At 40.9% G+C, this 27,766-nt stretch overlaps 1 protein-coding gene across 1 annotated transcript in view; it reads right to left on the minus strand.

The window, feature by feature from the left end:
- Nucleotides 1–27,766, minus strand: part of SLC1A7 (solute carrier family 1 member 7) — a 53,428-nt gene that overhangs the window by 19,465 nt on the left and 6,197 nt on the right. Inside the window, exons 3-5 of the mRNA XM_030493889.1 lie at nucleotides 16,876–17,091; nucleotides 4,464–4,506; nucleotides 3,455–3,674 (exon numbers count right to left, since the gene is read on the minus strand). Of these exons, the coding sequence (XP_030349749.1) occupies nucleotides 3,455–3,674; nucleotides 4,464–4,506; nucleotides 16,876–17,091 (479 nt within the window). The remainder of the gene's footprint in view (nucleotides 1–3,454; nucleotides 3,675–4,463; nucleotides 4,507–16,875; nucleotides 17,092–27,766) is intronic.

Consider the following 27,766-nt stretch of genomic DNA (forward strand, 5'->3'; position numbering starts at 1 on the left):
TAAGGGACTCTCCATTTGATTTTCAGTAGTTATCTGTCTACACAGTAACAACCAACCCTCATAATCAGTCAGGCTTTGCAAACTTGGGGGAGATAAGGAAATTCAAATCCATGGGAAGAAAAGCCAAATTGCTATACACACTAACCAGCAAAGAAGAAAGCAAAGAAAACCCATTTATGTGCACCCAGTGCTCTGAAAGGAAAGGAAAACAGCTCTGGGATGTGTCATCTAACCATATATTCTCCAGATGGTGTTAGTTTCCAATAATTCATACAAATAGAACTCATTTTCCTATATTAATTTTCTGCCATCCCTCCCTGAAAGGATTATAAGGAATTGAGTTAATTGCTTAAGGAAGCACTTCCAAAACTATCTGCCCTAAGTGAGCCTGCCTTTGAAGCGAGTTCCATGGGGAAGCAGGGGGCTGTGAGTGGGGTGCGTGCTGCCACTTGCCCTGGGTATGCAGTGTCCTTGCTTTGAGCAGGGCCCAGGCTCTGATCCTTGGAGCCCACATGTGGACTTGGAACCATGGCTCCGGCAGCGCTGCTTCCTGGCAATCCCCTCCTGAGGCAGGGAGGGAGGCTTTCAGCTCTCTCATCCAGGGATTTCACAATAACAGTGCATTCGAGATGTTAGTTTGTAATCCTGTTAATATGATCTAAGCTGTAACTATCAGGTCAGAAAACTACACTTTGATTAAGCATTTTGCTCATCATTGGCAATAGGACATTAAATACAGTTCAGCTCCTCTAGCCTGGTTGGTGGCAGTTTTACAAGAATCTGATCTTCTAATTCTGTATAATGCCAAAAAGAATAAAATATCTTCTTTTTCATTTTACAGGAAGGACTGAAATTTGCTCTTTAAAACACTGTCCTACCTAAGCCTGTGGCTATTGAGGGCGGCAGGACTGGGGCCTCCTGTCTGCAGCCCTGATGTACCAAGTTCCATTTCAGCACAAACATTTGCCTTGTCATGAATAAATACTGTGTGCTCCCCCAAGAAAACACAATCAGAGATCCCAGTGCTTAACCACTGCCATAATCTCTGCCAGAAATTCGTGCACACTGTGTGAGAAGAGGTATTATAGGTAAATATAGCTGAGCCCAGCATCAAGGCTTTACATGTGTCTTGACCTCACTCTCCCTCTGTCAAATGCTGCCCATTTTAATGCATGTGCGGCAAAGAAATCCAGTCATTCACACACAGGATAATTCCTGGACTGAGATGACTAAGCAATTCACCTCCTGCTTCAGGGAAAGAGTTAGCTCAAGTCTATGCTCTTGTCCCTTTATGCTGTTCTTATGCTGTTCAAGGATCTTAAAGAAGCTGTAATAAGAACTCATACCCACCCTAAATGCTGTTTTTCTATGCCCAAAGTGGTGTAAAAAGACCTCTGGGCAAATAAGACTCAGCCAAAGTGAGCAAAACTGTTACAAAGCACCAAGGTTTGCATGCATTTTTTTGCAACAAATAAACACTTTTGAAGGATGCTCTTCTTTTATAGAGATTGAAGCCACATGTCTTCTGTTTCATTGCTTCCATTTCTTTCGGTGCAGAAAGCTGAAGACAGTGATAAATACTTGGCTGCATCCCTTGTTCAAAATGACAGACTGAAATAATCATGGGTAGATGACAAGTGTTGAGGGTTTAGTGTCTCAGGTTTGTTCATGGCTCATACAGTCACACGTGGCAGTACCAGCAGTAGATTGTCTGTACCTCAGCCAGGAAGAAACCAGCTCTCAGCTCCCATCCATTGAGCCCCAGGCCAGCAAGACTTAGGGCATGGTAAAGTAATACATTCAGCTCTGGGAAGACAATGGATTCAGAAGTATAAAACTGCCCTTGATCCTAATAATCACATGTAATTAATTCATTCATATCCAATAATTTTTTGACTGGAAGAGCGTTTGCTGTGACACTACTATGGGAATTGTCTATAATGTATTACAAACTGGGGGACAGCCAGTTTCCAGCCGTGTTGCAAATGGAATACCACCCACTGGAGAAATCCAAAAAGAGAAAAATCTGCTAATTCCAGGCTTGACCCCTTGTGCTGGTAGGAACCATGATATAATAAATACAGAGATGTTCTGTGAAACTACCTTTGCTGACCAGATTAAGTTCCAAGTATAAATTTAGACAAGGAAAATTTGATCAGCATTTTCTTGTAAAAATCATCAGAACTTTATTATTAAATGGGGCATGTTTGTTAAAATTCCCTTTTCCAAATCCACAAACATAATGTAACACACATGGCACCAACGAGTTCCTCCAGCAAGTTAAACTGGATAAATTAGTTAGACAGAAGCTCTTAGAGTCCACTGTGACAAGCTATTAGATGGTATGTAACTATCAGCATTGCAGGATGGCAAAAATAAAATCAAGAAGTTTCAATCAAAAAGATCCACAGATTTAAAACTGATAAAACAATATACTTTTGTATACTTTATTCAAGATCATAAAATCCCAGACTGGTATGGGTTGGAAGGGACCTTAAAGCTCATCCAGTTCCAACCCGCTGCCACGGGCAGGGACACCTTCCACTAGAGCAGGTTGCTCCAAGCCCCTGTGTCCAACCTGGCCTTGAACACTGCCAGGGATGGGGCAGCCACAGCTTCTCTGGGCACCCTGTGCCAGTGCCTCAGCACCCTCACACTAAAGGTATTACTCAGGTTCATAGTCTGATTTGGGTTCTTACAGTGGCAGTTATATTCTACACTCATCATGTGGTAAAATGTGAGCAGGTAAGAATACAGACGGGGCAGGTTCTAGGGCTAAAGTAATTTTCTGCCTGGTGAGGGGAACTTTGGCCAAGGAGTTGGTCTGGGAGCAGGTTTTGCTTGGCCTGCAGGGAGGAAACATCCGGCCATGACAGCAGGGGGTGTCTCAGCCTGATGCCCCCAGAAGCAAGAGCAGTGCAGGAGCTTCTTTATTCCTGTCATACCACACCTGGAGCTCTGGGCATTAGAAGCATGCTGACTTCTTGGGCTTTGGGAAGGAAGTCTGCTATGGATTTGTTTACTTCAGAATATCTTGAAACTTTGTCTGGGATTTTTGCTACTGTGTGGAGAGTGAAACAGAATATTGGCAGAGGGGTCATGGGTCTGACCTGGTATAGTAATTCCTATCTCCTCTGAGCACACTCCATCATAGCATTTCTTACAGTCAGGAAAAATAGGTCATAAACAAAAGCTTAGAATAATCCAGAAAAGAAAGAAACCAAAAAGAATGTATGTGCATGCACAGAAAACAGAGCTGCATGGAACAAAAATCATTCAGGGTTTTGAATATTTATCCGCGGAAGGTTAGGAGAACAGCTCTGTAACAGTCTCGCCTCTTTCCCCACAAAGTTTAGGTAGAAGGTGAATCAAGAAACCAAACAACTCAACCCCTGTCTTTTTCTCTTAAATGGATACTTTGGACGATTACAAACCAAACGCGTCTGAAACCTACCCATTGTGGCAGAGAATATCACAATCCCCAGCACATTCATGCCATCACTAGTGCCCGGCTCTGATTTGTAAATCACTTCAGGAGGAGGAGTGATATCCAAGGCAAAATTCTGGACATTGGATCCATTCTCATCTTGGACTCCATATATTATAATGCGACGAGTGGTGCTTTCAGATGAGGCTTTGTTAGATTTAATGATGGGAATACTTTTGGTGCGATACTGAAAGAAAACAAAATAGCTTTTATTATAATATCCCAGCAGGAATTAATAGTTTAATGAGACCTCCTAAGTGTTCTGTTCCTACAAGGCTGCCTTTTAGAGGGACAAGCATGAAAACAAGAATGACAGCTCCTGTCCCTATGCTGCTAAAATCTGTAAATACAGTGGAATTTTTGGAAAAGCATTAAAAAGTCAGAGTTTCCTGTAACCCTTACGTAGCAAACACATCATCTCCTAATAGAGCTACTCTCCTTTAAGACATAATCAGGAATGACTCCTTAGAAGTGCTGTAAGTAAGAGAATTGTAAATTCTCTTTGTCTCACCAGAGATAAGGCTCCCATGAAATATTCCCCAGGTGAAATAAATACAACCATGCCTCTTGCTCACTCAGAACTTTTAGATGACGTTTTCTGGCCAAATTCTCTTAAAGAGATTCCAGCTACTCTGTGACTGCAGTCTGGCGTGAAGTTTTATGCTCATACTGGCATAAATTGTTCTTTCTCAAGGTCCTCACAGACCTGGCATCAGGTGGAGGTGGAGCTGACACAGGTGTACATGTCTGCTCTCTAGTCACACCATACATTTCATGCTTGTTTGTTCTGCCTTCGGATATGAAGGCTGCTGAGGCTAATGGAAAGGGACTCATTCATTCCTAAATGCTGAAGGTACTAACAGTAGCTGAAGTCATATGCACTGTCTGTATCTGGATTCTGTTTTACAAAGATACATGTCTTAGATGATGCTGGGTCATTTCTTTCATCAGTTGTAAAAGGAATATAGCCACTTACCTGCTTGAATGTGGCCTCAACAAGATTGGCTGGAAACATGTTCCTAAAAAATGAACAAAAGGGAGAATAATTTATATAGAACTGAAAACAACTTCTGTTGTTCTCAAGACACACTTACTGTTTCTTGGGTCTCCCAAGATAAATCAGTTATTTGCCCTCCTAGAGAGGAAGGGCAGGACGGGTGCAGGAGGCTGCCCCTCTCTCCCACTCATGCCATACAGCTGTACCTGACTGAGCAAAGCTCAACAGAGAGACAGTTCCTCACAATTAAAGTTTTGGGACTTGCTCCTAAATACCTGGAGTGAGACCCAGGAGCTCTCATTTCAGTTTCTGGCTTTGCAACAGTCTCCGTGTTGTAACTGGGGCCACATAACTGCTGTCATTCCCTTCCTCATCTGCTAACTGGGGAGAAAAGTATTTCTTTATTCCATATTTTGTCTTCCCTGCATAGATAATGAGCTGTTCAAGACAGAGTCAGTGTTCAGGGATGTATTCCTGAGACCCCTGAGTGCTCTAATCTACTTTGGGATTTCTAAGTACTCCTGTGAGATAATTCACAAACTGTAGTACCTTCTGATGAAAGCATAACTAAACCTGCAGGTGGTGTAGACTTCGCAGGGGTTTGGTCAAGAACACCTTGCTTTCCAAAAAGAGGATCTCATTCCTGATTGAAAGAAGTGAGATTAGAGCTGTACAGTCTTGGTTGGGTTTTATTTTAGTACGGTTCTGAGGCTTCAGAACAAGAGTCTGAGGTGAGGCCAGTGGCTTCAGCTTTGCTCCCAGCTGAGCTACAGAGAAGACAATGACCATAAGCTGTGAAAGCTGCAGTGAGACCGATAGATGTTTAATTCTAAAGGGACACTTGGTGTCATCTTTACTGACTTTCTGTGTATCTCAGTCCACAGCGTTTTACCCAATAATATCTGGAGCTAATTTATAACTTGCATTCGAGCTAGATTACTGCTTTGCAGAAAGACATTCAATCTGAATTCGAAATGGAGAGCACACCCTCTACAGGCTTCAAAGAGGAATCGTGGTATAATTGGGGAAAAAAGCTAAAACCTCATGTATTTCCATGCAGCATTTGGGAACCAAGACTTGCGTGATGATTCTAATAGGATCATTTTTAGAACTAATTTATTTTCAGCCCAAAGCTTCTGAACCCAGGGACAGAAGACAGTGACAGCCTGTGACCCAATTGTATGCTTGCGTGTACATCTATTTAAGCAAGGAGAAACTCCTGAATTCTTCATCCAAACGCCCTTTTATGCGAAGTCCTCAACCCCCCCAAGGCAGGACAACACAGAAGTGTTAGTGAAAAGCCCATTCTCATTTCAAAGAGAATTTATATATAGACAGTGCAATGCATGCTGCACTGAGCCATTTTCCAGCCCTGCTTTCCTCTTTGCAGCAGCACATACACTTGCTGCTGATGGCGTTGCAGCAAGAGTATGCTGTGCAGCACTGGCTTAGGAAAAGCAATTGTATTGCTATTTTAAGTGATCATAATGTGACATTATGGTCACACTTAAAATTATGAGATAGATTCAGTAGCATCAGGCACTGAGAGCAATTGCTACGAAGAGATAATTAACTTTTTATCAGGGTAAAGCAGGGGGAGAAGAGTTTTAATTAAAGGGTAGCAGTGTTGTCTAATGATTGAAACAGAAGACTGATAATGAGAGGGAGTTTTTGGTCTGCTGTCTGAGAGCAGACAAGCCACATAAAGGCATAATATGTCACTTTGGTAAGGCTGTTGCTTTAGGGCAAACTAGTGTTACACAGACAAATTACTACCAGGCAAGATATGAGGTTGATGTGCAGCACTTCAGTTACTCTTCATTAACTGCCCTGGCCTTCCCTTGCCTCAGTGAGGTGAGACAGTTCAGATTACCTGCCCCTTGCAGTCTGATCTGCTACCTGGCATTCCCATGGGATAACAGCCTACACCAGCTGTGCTGTATGCTGCAACATCTCCTTCCATTTTACCAGTCCTGCTTAAGAGCCCCAGGTATGATGATGGCTGTGTGCTATGGGCATGTGATAGCAGAGGAAGCAGTTTTGGCCATAGCAAATCATAGAATGGTTTAGGCTGGAAGGGACCATTAAAGGTCATGTAGACCATCTTTCCATATAAAGAAGTTATCCTAAGTCAGCAGGGTTTAGTTATATTAATGCAGCCCGTTTGTATACGTTTTCATTTAATTGGGATGATTTACCTTAAGACATTTAAGACATCACTGTGTAGAGATGTGGTTAGTGATGAACACTCGCTACACAATTGTAAGCAGTACCGTACTGCCATCAACAGAGCTTTCACCCCGGTAACAACAGCACAAAGCATCGGGTTATTTCTGCAAATCATCCATAAGGCTGATGATTCTTTGGATCAAATGTCGAATCTGGAGCCAAAGCAACACACAGATAAAATCCAGCTGTGCATCGCTTTCCTATCAGATGCAGACACAACTGTCTGTCTGCCTGAGCCCCAGGGCTTGGCCAACACAGGGGACTAAACTGAAGAACAGCTGGATGGAGCTGGAGCTGGGACAATAGAGAGCATGTTTATAGGAGGGGGGAGAAGCACTGGAGAGAAAAGATGGTTACTGCCTTATTATGCCTCATAAGGGAATTCTGCTTATGCCAGATTGTTAAAGGCTTCATTAATATAAAATCATCTTTGTTGTGTGATTTGAGAGGATCAGATGAAAGGTGCTACAAGAGTGCACAGTGTTAGTGTGGTGACTGCTCTGACCTGCCGTGAGAATGTGAAATCCACACCGTGGGCTCCTGCAGAGCTCTGAATATGCATGTCACTTACGAGCTGTAGCTTTATTAAGAAATATGAATTTAATAGCTGACGATTTCCACTTTCTCCCTTGGATTTATAGCCTTAATTAGTAGAATGAATAATAATTAAGACTGCTCGAGAAAGAAAATATCATCTGGTTAGTAGCTAGATTAAATGTTAGACGAATTTGTGGAGGATTAAAGCTTTTTGTTTCTTTATCATTCTTTATCCCACAGGAATTACAACTACCCACTTAATACTGGCTGCTGGAATTCTCCCAATATTTTTTAATACATTATGCACTGTGATCCAGTCTTTGAGACTAGCCTTACTAAAGTTACACAATTTATCTAGTGAAGGGCTGACCTGAATGTGTTTGCCAGAACCTCAGCTTATTTTATATTTTAAGCAGGTTTACTTGGATTGAAAAAGTCCAGTATTAGCCAAAATTTAGTTTTGTTAATTAAAAACATTCAAGAGAGCAAATGGTGGATTGCTCTCTCTAAGGGACTGAAGACAAACAATGAGAAGGTGGTATCAAACTGTCACCTAGAGCTGGGAGATAGAATCACAGAATCACAGAATGGTTTGGGTTGGAAAGGACCTTAAGATCATCTAGTTCCAACCCCCCTGCCATGGGCAGGGACACCTCACACTAGACCATGTCGCCCAAGGCTCTGTCCAACCTGGCCTTGAACACCGCCAGGGATGGTGCATCCACAACCTCCCTGGGCAACCCATTCCAGTGCCTCACCACCCTCACTGTAAAGAACTTCTTCCTTATATCTAGTCTAAACTTCCCCTGTTTAAGTTTGAACCCATTACCCCTTGTCCTACCACTACAGTCCCTAAGGAAGAGTCCCTCCCCAGCATCCTTATAGACTGCCTTCAGATACTGGAAGGCTGCTCTGAGGTTTCCACACAGCCTTCTCTTCTCCAGGCTGAACAGCCCCAACTCTCTCAGCCTGTCTTCATACAGCTGGGAGTGTTTGTTGGTTCAGACAGACCTCTTCAGAAACGCTTGAGAAACTCTTGCTTTAGGGGTATGTTTTGCTGCACACTGATATTTCCAGCCATGAGATGGATGGTTGGCAGAGATCTCTCAGGAATGGTTCAGAAGTGAGACTGGTAGTGGAGGATTTGACGTTTCACCATGGAATTGGGATAAGGAGGCCTGGTGGGATCCTCACAACTGCCCTTGGGGCAGCCCTCCTGTGGGTCTCTGGCCCACTGACCCTGAGCACTGGGGAAGGTTTGCTGGGGTGGGAGCTTCAGTCTAGCACAAAATCCAGACCCTTGCCCAAACAGATTACAAAATGACTGGCAGGGTGATGCAGGGTTGATTTCTGCCCATCCATCTTCCAGGCACCAGCCTGAAATCACACTGGCCCCTGCAGATCTCTACTAGTTTTACTGCATTTCTGAATAGGATGGAGATCTACTCACACGGATCTGGTATCAGGATCATAAAGTGAGGCTGTCTCTCTACTCAGAACAGGCACTGTGTTTATCACTGACATATACTGAATTAAAGACACTGCCAGTACTTATGAAGTAATAAATCAGGCTGAGCTATACATTGCTATCACCACCTAGAAATGCTGTTGTGTTTATTAAGAAAGCTAAGCAGATGAAATACTTCTAAACTTCCAGCACTACTTTCAGAATGCTTACAAGGTACAGGACACAAAATAATAGTACAGGAAAGTTAAAAAGATTCATTTCTCTAGTACAAGCAACAAGTGAGGTTGGTGTTTGGTCTAAGACAGGGTATGACTGTAAAACAGAAACTGAGACATAGGGTTTCTGGTTACATAAAAAATTAAGAGCTAAATACTGTCTTCCCCGAGGAAGAACATTTCCCATAGCATCTTCTGCATCAAGAATTCTGCCAGACAGAGCAGGTGTGTTCCACACAGGCTAAAAGAGGGAATGTGCATGACAGTTCAGTATCAGCTCAGTGAACCTTCTACAGATTATGGGCTATTAAGCCCCAGCTGGCACAACGTGCCTGGCCTGCATTTGCTGTGACAGCAGCATGTAAGCACAAGTGACCTACTAAACACCTTCTTTGACTGCATCCTGCTGTGATGCACAGGCTGGTTCATTCTACTAGCAAATTCTGGAGTCCTTCCTTCCCTAATCATGCAAGGGCTAAGAGGATTCAGATGCAAGGATGTACCGAGTTAGAAATGTGTGTGTATGACTAAGGCAATACGTGTTCTGCAATTTGGGAGCCATGGAATTTGAAGAAAATCCTGAAGACTTGTATCAATTATGGAAAGCTCTGAAGGTGCATCTTCCCATTAGACATATGACTACTTAGCACCTTTCCACTGCCAAAAGTGGGAGGTGCTCTTTCCTTCTCCATTGTCTCCCAGCAATTATCCTACCAATTGACGCTAGTTGATCATTTTTGCTCTTCTAGATTGCTGCTGCTTTAGGAAGCTGAATTGTGTTAGGAACCCACTCTTCAGCTCAGACCCTGGAGCCCTCTTGCTCTGTTCAGAAGGTTGCTGACTCTGAGCACTACAGTAGTAACACAAATATCAGAACTGTTAAACTGTTTTAATGCTCATGCTATTAGTTGAATTGTCCACAGAACATTAGCCTGCAGGTACTGGGACAACCACTTGGATGACTCCTGGATAACTTCTGTTAGAAATAACAGGCCAAAATCTAGTTGCAGTTACACTACTGAATATCTGAAATACTCATTCTGAGTCCTAACTACAACATCTGTTAACTCAGCTTTTGCAGATCTTTTTAATAAGAACTTAGTCCAGCTGCTCCAGCAGAAGAGTGGCCACAGGTATGGCACATGTTGTTTCCTTGACTCAGAACACCCATTCCCTCCGAGGCACTCTGTGCTCTGCAGCAGCAATCTGGTTTTGCTCTCAGACTCGGATGTTATCAGTCCCTAATCCCTGCCACACCAGACAGTCTTTGGCTGCAGGCCCCCATGCTGGGGAATTAAAGCCACCCAACTGGGTTTTTGCTACGTGTCCTAGTAATATTTTATTGGCCTACATTTGCACTGAGTATAAACCAGCTTTGGACACTCTGCTCTCAAATTTGAACTAGTATAGCTGAGTTTGCAAGAACATTGATTTAAGACTGGATATTTGACGGTATCCTAGTACTTCAGTGTCTGAGATCTTACCCTGTCACTCTATACAGCCAGGGTACAAAGAAAGTGAAAATGGAGTCTGAGGAGCTTGACACGACAACTGTAAAGTTTTCAGGTTTACTTTTCCTGTCTCTACATGATTTCATCATCAGCTATGTAGACTCCTGACTACTGTTACTGTACCACAAGCCACAGATCCTGTCCTTAGTCATATGGGTGTACATCTGAAATACTTTCCTGCTGGTGTCAGCGGGCTCCATCAGGGTTTGCACTCCTGAAACCAAGGGCAAAACTTAATTCAGCAAGACTGAACAAATGACCTATCTCAGGGCACACAGGAGGATGCGTCTTGCACATCAGTAGTCACCTCCAGTGCCTCATCTCATTTCTCAACATCAATCTTACCACCTCCTGCTAAAAGGACCAAAGAAAGGCTTTTGCAGAATTAATGAGGCATTTAAAAACTCATTACTGTGATAAAAGATACTAATAGAATGCGAAAGTCACTAGTCGGCTCTAAGCCATTTTGTCTTGCTTGTCTTTTTTGCAGATGAGAGCAGAACTCATCTTGTGGAATAATTTTGTCAAACGTGGACTTTTATCTGTCCTGAGAGTGACACTGTTGCATGGTCTTGGAGTTCCAGGAAGGGATCTGGAGGGTGAACTTCTTTACCCTGCTTCTTCTGAAAGAAAAGGTCCTGACACAGCCCCAACAGGGCTATGGCTTTCTGAGGAAATCATTCTTTGGAGTGGAAGCACAAGTACCTCACATATTTAGGAATCTTGAAAAGGCTGAATCATATGAAAGGTAACATGACAGGCCCAATGCATTTCCACCATGCTTCCAGCAAGGCAAAGTTGTTCCATTAAAAGTGTACATTTACGCTGGAAGATGCCCAGGCCAATTGTCAGGAGCACGGGCAACTTTTCTCCTTCAGGGCTGAAGCTTTCCTAATGCGGTTTTAACTCCTGCCCCTCATTCACCTTCCCCTCTGTCACTATGGCCTCTTGACCAGAGAGCAGAAACTGCTTCATAGTCCATCTCCCCAGCATTGTTTTCATCATGGAATTCTCTTTTTTCCATGTTGGTTTCCTTTTGTGCCAAATAGGAACCACACATTTAGAGGCTCCAGAGTCCTTTGTAAATACTTGAGGATCGGGCTTCTATGCAGCTTGAACTGCTTAACCAGAAGTGAACATTTGGTCACATCCAGAGCAGGACAGTGCTGGCACCAGGCTGGCTTTGTGAGATGAAAGAAAACTGGCAATCAGAAAGGAGTAAAAAATAGTAGTTTGCTGGAGGGGACAGATAAATATTTCTATCATAGCACACAGTGGCTTTTGGCAAAAAATCCATGGATGTAGGGCAAAGTTACCAGAAGAGTTCTTCATTGTTTAAGCCCTGGATCATTTAATGCACTCTTAAATATCTTATTGCATGTAAATACAACTCAGTCTTCAGCTGTAAACTTTTTAAAGTGTGATTTCTGGTTCTGCACAGCCTGGACTTTCTCCAGACTACAGCAGAGATGATTGGTTTTCTCCTGCCCTATTTCCAACACAATTTCAATAAAACAGAATATAGCCCTTAGCTTGAAAAGAGGGAAAGGAAATGATTTTTTAAAGTTCTCAGGATTCCCATGAAAACATAAATCCCCTCCAGTGTTTATATCCTCTTCTAACTATTAATGGTATAAAAAACCCCAACCCTCTCCTGGTTAAGCCAGATTGAATTTCCTGGTACCTGCTATTAAATTAGATGCAATCTGGAATATTCAGTGGTAAAATGCTCCGACTTACCCTTCCAGCAAACTTCAGAAATGTACAAATTTGTGTGTCATGGTTTAAGGCATTATTTGATCCTGGCTCTATTCACTCAGTTGTTTTATTTGGAGCTTTTGAATGGAATAAGCTTGCGATGTCTGGTTAGGCTGGAGGAAAACTAAAGAAGGATGTGAACCTGCACTTGCTGGCGTGCAGATTTACACACACAGACTTCTATAACACAGGAGGGTGAACCCCCATTTTGACTGGGATTTACTTCCTCATGTGAATATTTATGGTGTTTACTTGTTTGTTTTCATCTCACAAGCCAAATTTTGTTTTCCTTGGTGACAAATGCAAGTGGCATGATTTAAGCTGCAGCAGGATTTACCCGTCTAAATCAATGGTATTTTGATAAGCAACAGAATGTGGTGGAAATATTAACTGATAATGTTAACAGTGGGGTCCTGAATCATGTACCTTGTTTTACAAATCTTCATCCCCAAATTATAGTGGTTTTTTATTCTGCTTGTCAGGAGAACATATGTTGCAGAATTAAACAAAACTAATATTTTAAACTGAACACTATTCCTGCAAGTAAGGCCCTTTTTGTCCATTTCACTCACTATGATAGAAATATTTATCTATCTGTCCCCTATGGCAAACTACTATTTTTTGCTCCTTTCTGATTGCCAGTTTTCTTTTCTCTCACAAAGCCAAAACACTCAAAGTTTGAGTTATGTTCAAAATTGCTCATTTGCCTTTCTTAATTTCTTAACTCATAAAAGGCTACTACAAATTCACTCTTCTATTTTCGGGGATACAGTACAAAGTTAGTAATTCACACAGGAAAAAGAAGGTAAAGATGTGTGTTGATTCATTGCTATTACTTCCATTGATGTGCCCCAAAAGCCACGTTCCTAGAACAAGACTCCTACTAGGTCTTGTATAAACTGGGAATATTTCCTCTGACACCAGATTTATCTGAACAATCCTCAGTGAGGTAATTTCTTTTCCATATGTCTTGATTCTCGAGCTGTAAGAAAGGAAAATGGTCCTTGCCTACCTCACAGAAATATTGCATATCATGAGAATAAATCCATTAAAATTATTCATAACGTACACATGTGTTAAAGAGAACAAGATGATCCTTAGCCTGAGGATTTATAGTTTTAAATGGAAGAAAATGTACTTTCATGATCCTTGCAGTGCTTGCACCAGAAACCCTGGATATAATTAAGGCAAATTTGTACATCTGTCTCTATGTAGTAATAAAATGGCAGCTGAGAAGAGGAGCACCATCAGAACAGCATCTCCTGCAGAGCTTCCAACTCACAGCTGCCTTCTGAATTACTTGGCCTTAGTCTGGGTCCTGGCACACTGCCGATAGAGAGGGGCAAATTATGCAAGGGAGAGTCCTGCACAGGTATGAGGGTGAACTACCTAGTCAAATGGGTGTCTTCCACAGACAGCAGGAGCTGTATTTGGTTTAAAGATGGATCAGATTGAAGCAAAGTTTCACACATTTAAGGCCAAAGCAGCACCAAAGATTTTAGGTATAAAGCTTATTCGGATGCTGAAGCCACTTCTGTCACTCTACATTCAGTGGCTTCTCTCTGTCCAGATTGAATCTAGGAGGAAATCAGTAGGAACAGATTCACATCCACAGATCTTGTTCCCAGTCTCTTGCGGTCCCTTTCAAATACTGCTATTTAGTGTGGCAACAAATGGTTGACTCGTGGATACAGTTTTTGAGGCATGAAATTCAGTATGTTGATGAGATTATTTATTTCCTGATTGCTGTGAGGTTTAGAGCCATTTCAGAATTATGCAGTACAGTGTCACTCTTATGTCCTAATACACTGGAGGCTTTATTGCTGGGGTTTTTTGCATAACAGGCAAATATACAGGGGAAGCACCATCTGCAATATAATGCAGAATGATAATGTGAGTATCGATTAATGTTGCAGGTGGTCGGGATGACCATGAGCCTCTGCAGTAGTTCTGGGTTTCATTTATTCAGTCCATTCTTTAATTTCTGATTAAAACCACTTCTAAAAGCAAAATCCTTATCCCAAAATTCAAGAAATTCGATTTCTAGCAACATCCTCCCTGTCAAAATTTCCAGATGTGACAATGTCACATATAACATCACAAGAAATAACAAGGTATCTCATCATTACAAAGTGGCTACAAATCTGAAATCAATGAGGGCGAATACATGTGTCACCATGCCAAGATTCACACTTTTAAAAGAAACCCCTCAATTATGTCACATATATCATCTCTCCACTTGTGCATTTAGCATTCTTCATGTGCAGAATACCAGATGTTTCCTGTGTAAACTGTGCACATATGCAATTGATAAATTGAGAGGAAATTAATGAATTGAGAAGATAAGCCAATCTGGGCCAAAAAAGATGGTCTCCAGCTGTGAATGGAAGTGATTTATCATTGAGCTAAAGGATCAGCTTTTCTAGCTCAAACCAGCAGATACACCATTACATTTAATCCAGACTTCCACACAGATATTTAGGAGGTTTGCAATTGACTTCAGCAGAGCCAGGATTTCACCCATAGTGTTTGCCTAGGCTGAAAGCCCGTTCCCCACAGTTGTGTTATTTATTTCTTTAGTAAATGTGGTTATTTCTCTAGTGGAGGAATAAAAACCATCAGTCTGTGCACTCGAGGTAGAAAGATTGCACAGCTGTGACTGCTGCTGAGCACAGCAAAAGGAGTCAGCTTTATTCTCTCTTTTTAAGCTTGGGTAATGAGAGCAGCTTGTTGACACCTGCCCAAACCAGAGAAGACTTGAAGGTTTTGCAAACTAAAAGCACATCTGGTTGGAAACATGAATACCTGAAATATTCATGCAAACTGCTATAATTTGCTCAGGTAAGTGTTTGCAGGAAGTGAAGTTATAGATGATATTTGAAAATGTTTAGATCAGGACATAGTATTTTACCTGCAATGAGGCTCAGCAGAATAGTGTTCCCAAGCCTCACCACTAAACCTGTGGTGTACAGGGACTAGTCAGACAGAGATGAAGAGATGAGGTCCTAACTCAGCTCTCAGGTTCCAGTCATACAGACATTTGGTCGTTTTATGTGAACTTAATACTATAGATTCAGGTTTTGCATGCCCAAATTACTTTTCATCTGGCTCATCTCCACGAACTAGCTTACTCCAGGTCTCAAAAAGCAACTGGGCTGGTGTGGGGAAGGGGATGGGAACCTATGGATGGGAGAGCTTTTCCAGAGACAGCTGTAAGGTCAGTTTGGATGTAACATTGCACCATATGTCTCACTGTGTCTTTTCTTGTCTGAGGCCTTAGAAACAGCTCAGCTTGCCTTGAAGGGTTTCCAAACACTGCCACTTTGAAGATAATAATTAAGATTACAGTTTTCTTATATTCCCTTTTATTCATCATGCTACTCTGTTGTACTAAGGAATTCAGAACTCCACTAACTTGCTCAGTTCCTTCCTCTTGGGGTAGGAATTATAGTCCTTTATGCAGTGGAAACAGAATAATGTGATTTCACGTTATGTCACAAACACACACCCATGAATTCCACTGCACATACATCATGGCAAAGTCACTGGAGAGATACAGATGCCGTGAAGTGGGCATCTTCCCATTGGAGAAGAAGATGATGGTTTGTGGAAAGCTACAAAAGGGAGCACTCTCAGCTGCTGCTCCATGACTAACATAATGTGGCCCATTCTCAGTAAGACACTGATACAATAAAAAACCATGCAGGTTTCAGACAGCCTGGATAAGTGCAACTTGGAAGAGGAAAAAGAGATTTTTATAAGCTTTTCATCCCAGTTCCTTCTGAACTGAGGTCCCAGTAACTCTAATTGAAGTACTTTGTGTGCTGACACTGTCAGGGTCAGGAATTTGGGTTTTTGAAAGGCAAACTGCAACATTTTGTATTTTAATACATCAAACTCCAATACAGTATGAGATCACCAACTTGAGGTACTACCAACCAAAGGCAAAATTTGGTCTTTCTGCATGAGCAAAACAAATCTGAGGCACACACTATTTTCAGTCAGGAAAGTAATACCACTAGCACCTGAAATGTTGAGACAAAGAGGGATATTCAGGCAAGGCTATCAAAATACCATCAGTGTTCTAAGGCTGGTCTAAAAGAACAACCCTGCCTTCTGCCAAACAAAGTAAAACAAACAAGAAAAAGCCACAGAGCAGAACAAATAATACGACAAAAATAAGGAATAAAAGATCACAACAGTGGTCTTTCTAATGGTGTCCTTTATCTGGGAGCTGCTATGAGCAGTTGTAACAGCACTTTTGAGGATTATTTCCTGAAAAATGGGGATTTCAGCCCTTACATTTAAGGTTTTGCCTATTACAACTGTCTGCCCTTATTTAAATTAGCATTACACTTTAATACTCTCTTGACCTTAATAATAGATTTGATGGTGAGGTCTACAGGCTACATGTGATTCTGTAGGGGTAAAAGCCCCCTGACCCCAATATTGTGAGTACTTCTGATACATTTGGTGGCCATTAACTTCAATTTTACTAGCAACAGCCAGTATAAACATCTGATAACTTGAAAATAATCTTCTGAAATTCACTTTTTCTCGATTTAAGCAAAATGTTCATCCTTAGGTTCAGAATTTATCCTCAGGCCACAGTTCCTCATACAGCTCTGTACAAAATGTTACCTTCAGAAAGCAGAAAGAATGAATGCAGTTACCGGATTAAGTCAAGCAGTGCATCTGCAGAGCTCATGATGGGCTTTCCGCCCTCTTCAGTGCTCTCCTTCTGTGCTGCTCCACCAGGATGGATAATGGAGACCATAATTATTCCCACAATCACAGCCACAAATGTTGTCCACAGGTAGTAAGTGACGGTTATGATGCCTAATCGACTGGAAGTCTTGGCATCCAGGGCTGCCAGCCCAGACATTAAGCTGTGGAAAGAAAACAAACACAACACATATAGTATCATTTGCATAACATTAATGCAGCTGAAAACCCAATTTCCTAATTACTGCAGTTTACGTGCTTGTGTTAGTATTGCCCACAAACCAGTTTTTAGCAGCTTGGCAGTAACACTAAAGCTGTAGCCTCTGTGTCTAAAGGGATGTTTCCCAATTGCTACGAGATCCTGGGTACTTGAAGGAACCTTCAAGCTCAAGCTGCACACATGGGGACTGAATCCTATCGACTCTTCCCTGAAGTGTGAGGAACAGTTTTACATAAGCTACACATGTGACAGCTCAGTTCAGCTCAGTATTGCAATGGCAATAATCAGTCATAAAAACTTAGGTATGAAACTTCACACTTAATTTATTATTTATTAGAATAATTCAGGTTTGAAAGGACCTCTGAGGGAAATCTGGTCATCTCCTCACCCCTTCCTGTGTGAGGCAGGACCACAGCTTTGAAATTAAAAACCTAAGGGGCACATAGGACTTTTTTCAACCTAAAAGAATAACTTCTTTTCTTTCTAAATCAATACAAAGCACAATATATTTTTGCTTTACCAGGGGATACATTGGGGAGCAGACTGTGATTCAGTGTGCCTCCAGTCACAGTGGAGACAGGGTATGGCATGTAGAGGAAACTCCTTCATGGGCAGGTGGGGAGCAAAGAAAATGCTATGTTCACTTCAGCCTTTTCTTTCCTTTTTTGCTCCCTGCCCACTACTGCCAGAGGATGACCAATGTCCATCCTCTTGCTTGTATAGCTCGCCTCTGCCAAGCTATACAACGCTCCACCAGATGCTTTAGATCCCACTGACCCTCTTTTATAGGCAAATTAGGCTGTGCATAGTTTGGTCCCTGAACTTGCTCCAGCTGCTCTGACATAAGCCCTGATGCTGTTTCCAAGTGACTCAAGGATGGGATATGAGTTCCCAGTGACAGCAGTGTTGCTTGGAGCTTTCAATTGAGATTTAGCTTTGAATAATTCTCTGTAGAGCATTCTCTTCAAAGCATAGAATCATAGAATCATACATCTCAGGAAAACTGCAGGTAGAATAAAAGACCACATTTACTGTTTGGTGTGCCCACTGTCTAGCTTTCTCACCAGAACACAACCATTTATCATGCCTTTCCTCATAAACAGTCATTTACTAAGCTGTACCTCCTTGAATAAGATCTCCTTGACCTCACTCTGCTGAGTGAGGTTGTCTAGAGCCAATGCTAAAGTGCAGCTTAACCTTTATAGTAGATTTAATGAAATCAAATGGGTGGGATTTAGTGCTCAGGTTCCTGCTATCCACTAGATTAATTAAGAAAATGTATTGCTTTTCTGCATTGCCAATCTCTCATCTAGCATGGGTTTTGTTAACTCTGTAGGAGCAAGCGGAAACATTGGTTGCATTGTAATATAGATCATTTAGAAAATTAACATCTCCTTAACTCTCACATTTATAACCATTGTTCTTCCCTCTGTTTTATCATTTTATTTGATAAAAATTCCACCTTTCTACATGTCCGTAAAGCACCATGTGCAAACACAGCACTACGTATTAAAAACCAGTAGCAGCAATGATACATAGTTCCTTGGCATTGCCTTTGGATGGGTCCATACAGAAGAATAAATATTCTAAAACATTTCTTCTAATATGACAGTTGAGTCAAATACATTTATCTCAAATTAATGTGTTAGTTTTCTGTAAAACAACTTCTGTGTTGTTATTAGATTTCTAGGACTGAACTCTTCTCGCAGGCTGAGGTTTCACAGGCCATTGAGCCAGTTCAACAGCTCACGGATGTCCAAAGATACCGATATTGTATCAGACTTGAGCACTGTTCCACCGCTCCCCTAACCCTCCCAGAAAAAACAAGGGAAAATAAGAATGAGGTTGGTTTTTAACTAGCTGGATGTTTTTCATGGTAATCATTTTCAGTGTTCTTTATAGACATATTATGCAGAGAAACGGACACCAGTGGTATGAAGGCCTGACCATTGACTAGCAGATCTGTAACTTTAGATAGGACACCATGCAGAGTGGAGAGGGCACTACCAGAGGAGCCAGGCAGTGCACTTCTCTTCCCTGTACTGCCCCAAGGCCATTATCAATACGGTAAAACCACACTGATTTTGTTGTCCTTGATGCCACTGTGTTGTGTTTGTTCTACAGAACAACAGACAGGTGAACCCTGCACATAGCACTTGAACTGTCTTGATTGTTCACCTGAGAAGTATGTCCAGAAGTACTTAGGGACAAAATCCTAATTAAATATGTTCAGTGGTGCATGTGCCTTTGGGGGTGCTACCTTAGTCTCAAGATGTTGGGACGTTTAGGATCTGGGAGGAGGATGTGCAGCTAGGATCTAATCATACCTTGGCTCTTAGGTGACAAATCCTGAGGGGGCTAATAATGAGATTGTTCTGTCTTGGGGATATTCATTAACAAGATCATCATCTGTAATGAGATTATCCTGTCACCAGATAAAGTCATGCTTGGTTCATGCTGTGATGAGAAAGTCCTCAAAAGTAATTAACTATGGAGCTGCAACAGGGGTAACTGTGGTGTGACAGGATGAACAAAGGTCTGGGTTCAGACAAAGCCCTCTGTATTTCATGGCCTGCAATGCTCAGTTTTAAGAAGGGACCAGTGGAAGCAATTCTCCAAAAGCTGTGGAATAACATTGGTCATATCATTTTAAGCAATTGCTAAGAATCATTTTCAGAAAGAAATGCCTTTAACATTTTAACTTTAATATGTCACAGTAATCAGTCATAAACTATTTTTCATTTGACTTTATGTTTGATGCCAGAGGGAACAGGACAGGAGACATAAAGATTAAGAGACATACTGATTATCATAGTTATTGCATGAAGTATATCACAGCACATCAGAGGAGTCCCTCACTGTTGATCTCTAGAGCTCTAACATTCACATAATGTAGCCAAAGCATGACAAGAAATAGTACTTTTCTTATTTCCTAGGGAATAGGGAAGCCAGGAGGAATAAGCTTCCAGATGGTTTAACTTAAGTTCACTGTATTATTAGGTTTTCCCTTTAAATTTATTTTTAATCAGATATTCTCAGACACATGAAAACCTCCCCGACAGTTTCCCAAGCTTCATCAAAGATGTTCCCATGCCATCCACTACTAGACTCTCATGAAACACAACGGAATGAAAACCAGTGCACCTTTAATTCTCGACAAGCCTCAGAATCTGGTTAGGCTTGAAATAACAGGTCAGATATTTGATTCATAGATCAAAATAATTTTACTTACTATGTAGCTAAATAGCTTCTACACATATGATTCATGCATTGCTTCCATAACATGTTCTAATGCTCAAATGGACAAAACAGGATTAAGACAATGAAAAACAATCTGCAGCTTTTCTGAATCATTACAGTGCATCTCATTCATTTAATCAGTCTGGAGGAGAAAAAAATCCACAAAGGTGTAATTTCATGTTCAGGGACCATTTCTTACTTTGTATAGAAAAAAAATTATCTCAATCCTAAGGCTTCCAAAATATGTGTTAAGGACTTTTGGATGAGATATTAAATCTTGTAGTGCAGGATCCAAGTGAAATCTCTGGTTCCCTATGATTTAAGAGGTTTCTTGCACTTTGCTGTGAAATATCTGGTGCTGGATATAATAACAGACACCATAATGGCCCCATGACCTCTATCTCCTCCATTTTTCTTCTGCTTCATTTTTTCTTAATTCTACCTTGTTTATCTTGGATGCAATTGTTTATTCTCACAGACTATACATGGTTTGAAGAATAGCCTCCAAAATTGTAACTGCTGTACATCTGTGTAAAGATCTGCCCCATGGTCCTTACATGCCTGTGGCTTTCAAGCCTCTTCAAAGCTGTGTTTTGATAACCTGAGGATCTGTACACAATGAAAACCCGATGCTCCTCAATATCTTTCTAAGGTTCAGCTTTGTATTCTTAACATGTAAAAGATATCTGGCTCTTTTACTGGGACTTAGGTAATTCTAAATCTACTCTGCTTTGTTTGCTGTGAAATAAATTGCTTTGATGCAGCCAAATCTGTCTTGTCTCTTCTCTGAACTATCTAGCCACATTTTTGTTGGAGAAAGAAAGTCAGAAAGCCGGTAAACCAAATAGCAGCATTTTGATGAAAAGCTGGATATGGCAAATAATAAAATAGATTTCTTTATTCGCAGCATTTTAGTTGGACAGATATTTAAGACAACCATTTCACTAAGACTTACATTGTTTCATTGCTGATTGTTAGTAAAATAAAAATCCTAGCTACACTATTTTGTCCAGGATGGCTTGATTAAAGTTTGTTTCTTTTTTTGGCACAGTTTCCATGTGGTTTATGAAAGATTAGAATAAATTATTTCTTTATGGGGTCCTTGTTGAGAGAGGAAAGTGAAGAGTGAAGCCAGGATCTAATGAAACCTAGATTAAGCTGTCAAGTGGAAAGTAGAAGGGAGCAGGAAGACTTTGGCAACTCCAGGAATTATTATTATATGTGACTTATTAAAAATGTACAGTCAGTTACTAGGTTGTTTAAACTATTGGTAATAGTACAAACTGAGGAAACTAATAAGCAGTGAGTTTCATTCTGCTTTGAGAGAAATCTGCATAAATCCCCCAAAACTACTATAGCAATTTTGAAGTAATGAGGAAGGGAATTCTTTCAGTAACGTGGAAATCGAATTAGTCCCATGCAAACAAGTAGCTAAACCCTTATGAGCACCTCTGGGCTTGTTCTGGCTGTCACTGATGAGCATCAGAGTACTTATGAAGTATTTTATTTACAAAGAAAACCACAATTTTCTATCTTCTCTGCACTGCTCTAGTTTATTTCTGTTGCTCTCTGATACAAGTGCATTTTTTGACCTGTCTCGAGATCAAAACCTATATCCCCAGAAAGGGAAAATACAAGAAGCTGCTGCTAAGACCCCATTCTGCATGTTTACTTTGACTTCCTCTCCACCAGAAGCCATCTGGATGTTGCTTTGAAATAGATGGATTATGGATAAAGTTATCAGAAGGGATTAGTGTGATTAGAAAGACATTAATCCTGTCAAGAAGTAATGGTCAAGTATTAACCACCAACAGTTGTTCCTAGAATCATGTGTGTTGTCATTCGTTCCGTACCCTCCCTTTGCATTCTCATTTTGTAATGGCATGCCATGGAAAAGACCTTCCTAAGCAAGTTCTCCCAGTGAGGCTGGGAAGCTCCTCTAACAGCTACATTAGAGATGATTATGTTACAGTTGAGCATCATAAAAGTGAAGTGCTGGCTTCACTAATGCTGCTTGATCATGCTGGCAGGCTGTCGCTTACCTTTTTGTCAAGGTCAGTGCCTTCAAGTTTCAACGTGGTAATAATCTCCATTTCCACAGCACAAGCCATTTAATCATCTTAAAATGCTTTACTAATATAACCTACTATCACACAGGAAGGCAGTATCTCCATTTTACAAACAAGGAAACAGAAATGAAGGCAGTTTCTTTAAAGACAAATAATTTACAGTGAAGAGAGGTATGCCTGAAGTGATCTCTGTATTGCAGTGGACCATCAGACTTTTCCTCATCCATGCCCATCTACATGTGCTTTCATGACAGGCTGCTTCACTTCCATGGAGGTACCATTTATGGAGTAACAGTTTGCAACAAAGAAAGTAAGATTCTTCACAGTACTGAGAGAAAGAGATAAGAAACTTCCTCTGGCTCTTTCTATAGTTTGATTCTTGATTTTGCTCTTAGCCCCCAGTGCAGTTGAAATTATTTCAGCAGGATATTTTTTTTCCAGGATATTCTTTTGCTCTAACATGACAGAATACCTACACAGCAAGACACTGCTACGGCTGTGATAGAGAAGCCTGCTGCTCTCATCACGTGCCAGAGTGATAGTGGTACTGCTGCAAGGACTGTAGCCTGTCCCTGTCTCTGCTTCACCCTACGTGGTCTGCCCTTACTTAACAGTGATATGTTAAGTTTTGCTTTTTCATCTCCAGATGTCATATCACACTGCACAGGAAAAAAAATCCTCCTGCCCATACATGCACAAACAGGTAGTTAGCACATCTGTTGATCTGTACCTGAATACATATTACAATCACCTTGCAGCATCTTGGTTGGAAGCTGGTGCCAATCTTAACTTCCAGTGCCACTCACCCACTTTTAAGTGATACTAGGGCCTCTCATGTGCGTGGCACCATTTGTCTAAGGACAGGATAAACTCCTGCAATAATCCATGCTCACACCCTGAACTAAGCTGGATCTGGCACTTGTAGAAGGGTGGCCCATTTGTTTAGATGAACACTCTTTATGTGTATGTTTGTGCACAGTCCAGACAGGCAATAAATGGCACCTCAGCTCTCTGTGAATTCTACTCAGACTCCAGTAGTTTTGCAGTCTGCTGGTGTACTAACAGGCTTCTGCTGATCTGAACACAATTAAGGAGCTGTCATGATCACTGGTAGTCAGGGAATGATCCCCAATGTAATGTATTATTAGAAGTTTCACAGTATTACAGCCTGATTTTCAAAGGAGATGAGAAGTCTAGAATCCTCCTGAAGATCCAAGGGGCTACTAAGGTTCATCTCCTTTGAAAATCAAGTAATAGCAAACAGAATTTTTAAAGTTTAGATATCTTAATATAAATGATGTCTACACTCAAAAAAAAAAAAACTCCAAATACAAAAAGAGATAGCTGTTTTACAAATAGGACTGTTGCAGCAGTTTCTCTATGGTTAGATGATCAGTCATAAATAGCACTTGAAATGTGAATTAACTTTTCAGAGCCTCAGTATATAGCTATTTTACTACATAAAATAGCTCCAAGGTGCCAGGAATGATGGGAAATCTGGCTTTTGATCTGCAAACAATGAGCACTATGTTAGAAAATCTCGCTGTCTGCAATACAGTGTTTGCAGTGATTGTATTTAGTTTTACAGCTAAGCTGCTGGAAAAGAAATTGAAATCTACAAAAGAAACCAAATCTACATTCCTAGTACATCACAAGATGCAGCTTTCTGAGATTCTGTTTTTTAAACAATGCTTTATAAAATAGTAAGAGTTTTATTTTTTACCCAAAATGTTGAGATCTCCTTTTCCTTATATCCAACACTAGTACCTGTTAATGATAAACTGGCATAGATAGCAAAAGTCCTGCCAGGAACTCACATTATGCATTGCATTTTCTTAGTGTGCAATAGGAAATCTGGTTTTATGAACTAATGTTAGCAATACAGGACTTTGTACAGCACACAGTGAAGATCAATGTCCACCGGCTGTTCTGCCACTGCTTCCTCCCAAACAGCCCAACGGGGCTACTGCAATCTATCTATTAATGCCAGATGAAAGCAACCTTTGATCACTGACTGATAAAGGAGATCTGAGACACTGTAGTATAGCTCAGGCAGAACTCAGGCTGGCTTGTTGACTTCAGCTGTTCTGATTAAAAAAATTAAAGCATCTCCTATATTCAAAGGTCAGGATGCAAACAGAAAACAAATTATCTGTTAAATACGGATGTGCAGCTTCACATCTGTGGGAAGAGCCAAGAATCTTAGCAATACTTGATTTTCTGTTCTGTCAGTTCTTTCAAGTGTTTTCAGCTTAGGAAAAGGCCAAAAGGATTTGAAACACAAACTTGGATTATAAACAAATGTCAGATTTATTCAGCTGTTTATTGTTCATACACATTTCTGTCCTAAGGAGACAGAGGGAACCAGCCAGCATCTCAAGCTTCACATGTTGTTGCCGTTTCTTTTGGGACACACTAAGTATTTTAGAGCTGTTAGAGGACTCCAGAAAAATTCTGTCAGGTCACAAACAGCTCATACCCCATTTGTAATCACTTCAGTGCTTTCCAAACCCATTCACTTCATGACCATAGATTTCTACTGCACATCACTACATCCCTGCTGACACTGCCTATATAATTCGTATTGTGTTGGGCCATCAGATTGTAACATGCATAACTCTGCAACATTTCTCATTGAAACAGTTTGGACCTCCAGGTTGCACATTCAGAAGAAAACACTGGAAAACAGTGTGGGATCTGACCATTTGATTCCGTATTCCTAAACACAGCTAAGAACATTGATAATGCTACAGACGATAATGCAGTGAAACCTCTGAGAAGATGAAGCATGGACGAGGGATTCTTAATCAGGTTTCCTAAGAAGGCAGAATGAAATTTTCCTCTACAAGCTCAAGCAATCTCAAAGCATCCTTTGGAGGGCTTTTGGGGTAATCTGACATCAGTTCTACAATAAAATAGACAATTTCCACATCGATAATTTCAAGTATCATAAACGTGTCATGTGAAATTGCTCTCTGACCAGTTCTTCTTACCCTCGGGTAATCCTTCCCTTTCAGTTTCGTCCAAGTAAAGTTTTGCTTTTTTCACTCTGAAAGTAAATATACTGATCCCCTCTAGTCATCCCCTTAAACCTCCTATCTCTAGACTGACTTTCTCCACGATAAAGACTGTATGTTGCATATCCTAGGAAAGGGCTAACAGCTTGTTCTCACTGGGGTGAAGTGTACTTTTATCATTAAGTACTTTAGAGTGATACACATGACAGGTAGTTCAGAAATGGGACATTATATACACTTTACGTTACCATTTAGGTACCCCACAGATTTTTCCATACTAACCCAGCAGAAGGTTTACCATCCTCTGTTGTGGGAGACCTGTTCCTGAGTGTCAATATTTTCTTATTGGCAACGTAATACAGGTGAAAGAGAGGGAAAAGTTCAGAGTCCAATAACGTGAAGAAAAAGCCCTGTGTTTTCAAGAGCAATTTAATTCTATGGGAAAACACAGCTGCTTTGGTACATTATAAAGCATTGCTGTGAGCAGGCTCCTTAGAGAGCCATAGGCAGCATTTTGCAGCTGCTCCTCAACACCTCTCTAGATATTACAGTACATAAATTTGATTACACTTGGTTATGCCCCAGTTTGGCAGCTGCACAAGCAGAACAACAGAGTGACTGGTATTTACAAAAGAATGACCAGAGGGAATAGTTTAACTCATATATAGCAGGAAAGACCAAGCCAAAACTGACCAGAATCTTATGTTATCTATCCTTTCCCATTCAGCCTTCAGTTAAATTTTGTGAATTTGTCAAGACAACATAGAAAGTATCTCTCAGTACCAGGAACAGTGGAACTGCACATCTTCCCTTTCACATAAACCCAGTATTATTTCATGAATACATCTGGGCTGTCCTTTTGGTTTAAATTTAATGATAAATAAGAAGATGGATAGATTTCATAGCCTTTTAGAGATCTGTATTTTCCTTCTGAATAGGCATTATATTGACCGTGTCAGGCACTGATTTATAATCATGGTAGGAGATTTAGATTGCAAATTTCAGTACTGGCCTGAGTGTTTGGGACAAATTGTTCATCCCTAACAAATAGTAAGCTTAAGTAGTAAAACAGATAAATCATCTCCAGTCTGTGGTCTATTACCAGTTCCATCTATAGCTGACAGCAAGCAAAACAGTGCACACATAATTTACCCAAACTAATGGTCTGTCTCACAGCATGTTTTTAACCAAGCCCTGAACTCCTAAAGAATATACTGTTGCTGTGAAGTTATTTAGGTTACGTCTGCAGAGACAACTCCAGACAGACAGGAACTCGCTCTGTCTTTGCTCTGAGCTGCCAGGCCTGCTCTGGAATCCATACAGCCAACATTAGTCCTTTGCATACGAGCTTGGACGCAAAGCCACGCTAATGCGGCTATATGGCTTCTGGCATGGATCTGCCACCAGTCTGCCCAGTTTGGCTTGTGAGCTGAGTTCACATCTGCTTGCACCCACATCCTCTTGCACAGTTTATACAATTGTGACCTCTTCAAATGGAACTAAGGAGTCCCAACAGGCAAAATTTGGTATGGCACAGTAACATTTGGTTCAGTCTAGCTGAACGATGACAGAATTCCATTAGGACAGGGTGAGCAATATTTTTCATTAGTGGGATGTTAAAATGCCAATCTGTTCCCCAAATCAGAGAGCTGTGGGGGAAAAAATTATATGGGGAACAGGGAACTATAACGGAGTAGTTTCTAATTAAATACTAGGCTGTAACAGCATGAGTAAGAATGACCCACTCAGGAATCTGAGCAGAAGGATAAGGGATTACCAGAACTGATGGCATTATGGACAGGAATCCCCTTAAAGACAGACAGCTCTATATTTAGCATATCGTATTTAATTCAGCAACAAAACTGCAATAGTAACAAATATTTATTACTAGCCCTAAATGAGCCTTCAAGAAAATATAAAAGTGTATTACCATACACTTGTATCAGGCACAACATAGTCAGAGGAACAGGCTTTATAATGTAAAATAATACAGGTCAGATCAGCTATTTAGCTTTGACTATAAAGGGAACAATTTTCTTTAACAGATTCTGCACATGGAAAAGGATCAAATCTCTGCTAGTGATTATTTCTTAAATATCTAGAAAATGGTCAGTGGTAAATAACCACAAAATGTAATAATCATCCTAAGCTTAACCAAAACAAACTGCTTTTCCTAAAGGGAATATTCACTGGGGGAACAAGCCTGTTGCAACAGCTAAGCAGCTCAATTCTGCCCTGACAATTCTTTCCAACAAGCAACTTCACTGCTTACTACTAATCATAGTCTTAGAAA

Source organism: Strigops habroptila, chromosome 8 (assembly GCF_004027225.2).
Source record: "Strigops habroptila isolate Jane chromosome 8, bStrHab1.2.pri, whole genome shotgun sequence".
NCBI classification, from domain to species: domain Eukaryota; kingdom Metazoa; phylum Chordata; class Aves; order Psittaciformes; family Psittacidae; genus Strigops; species Strigops habroptila.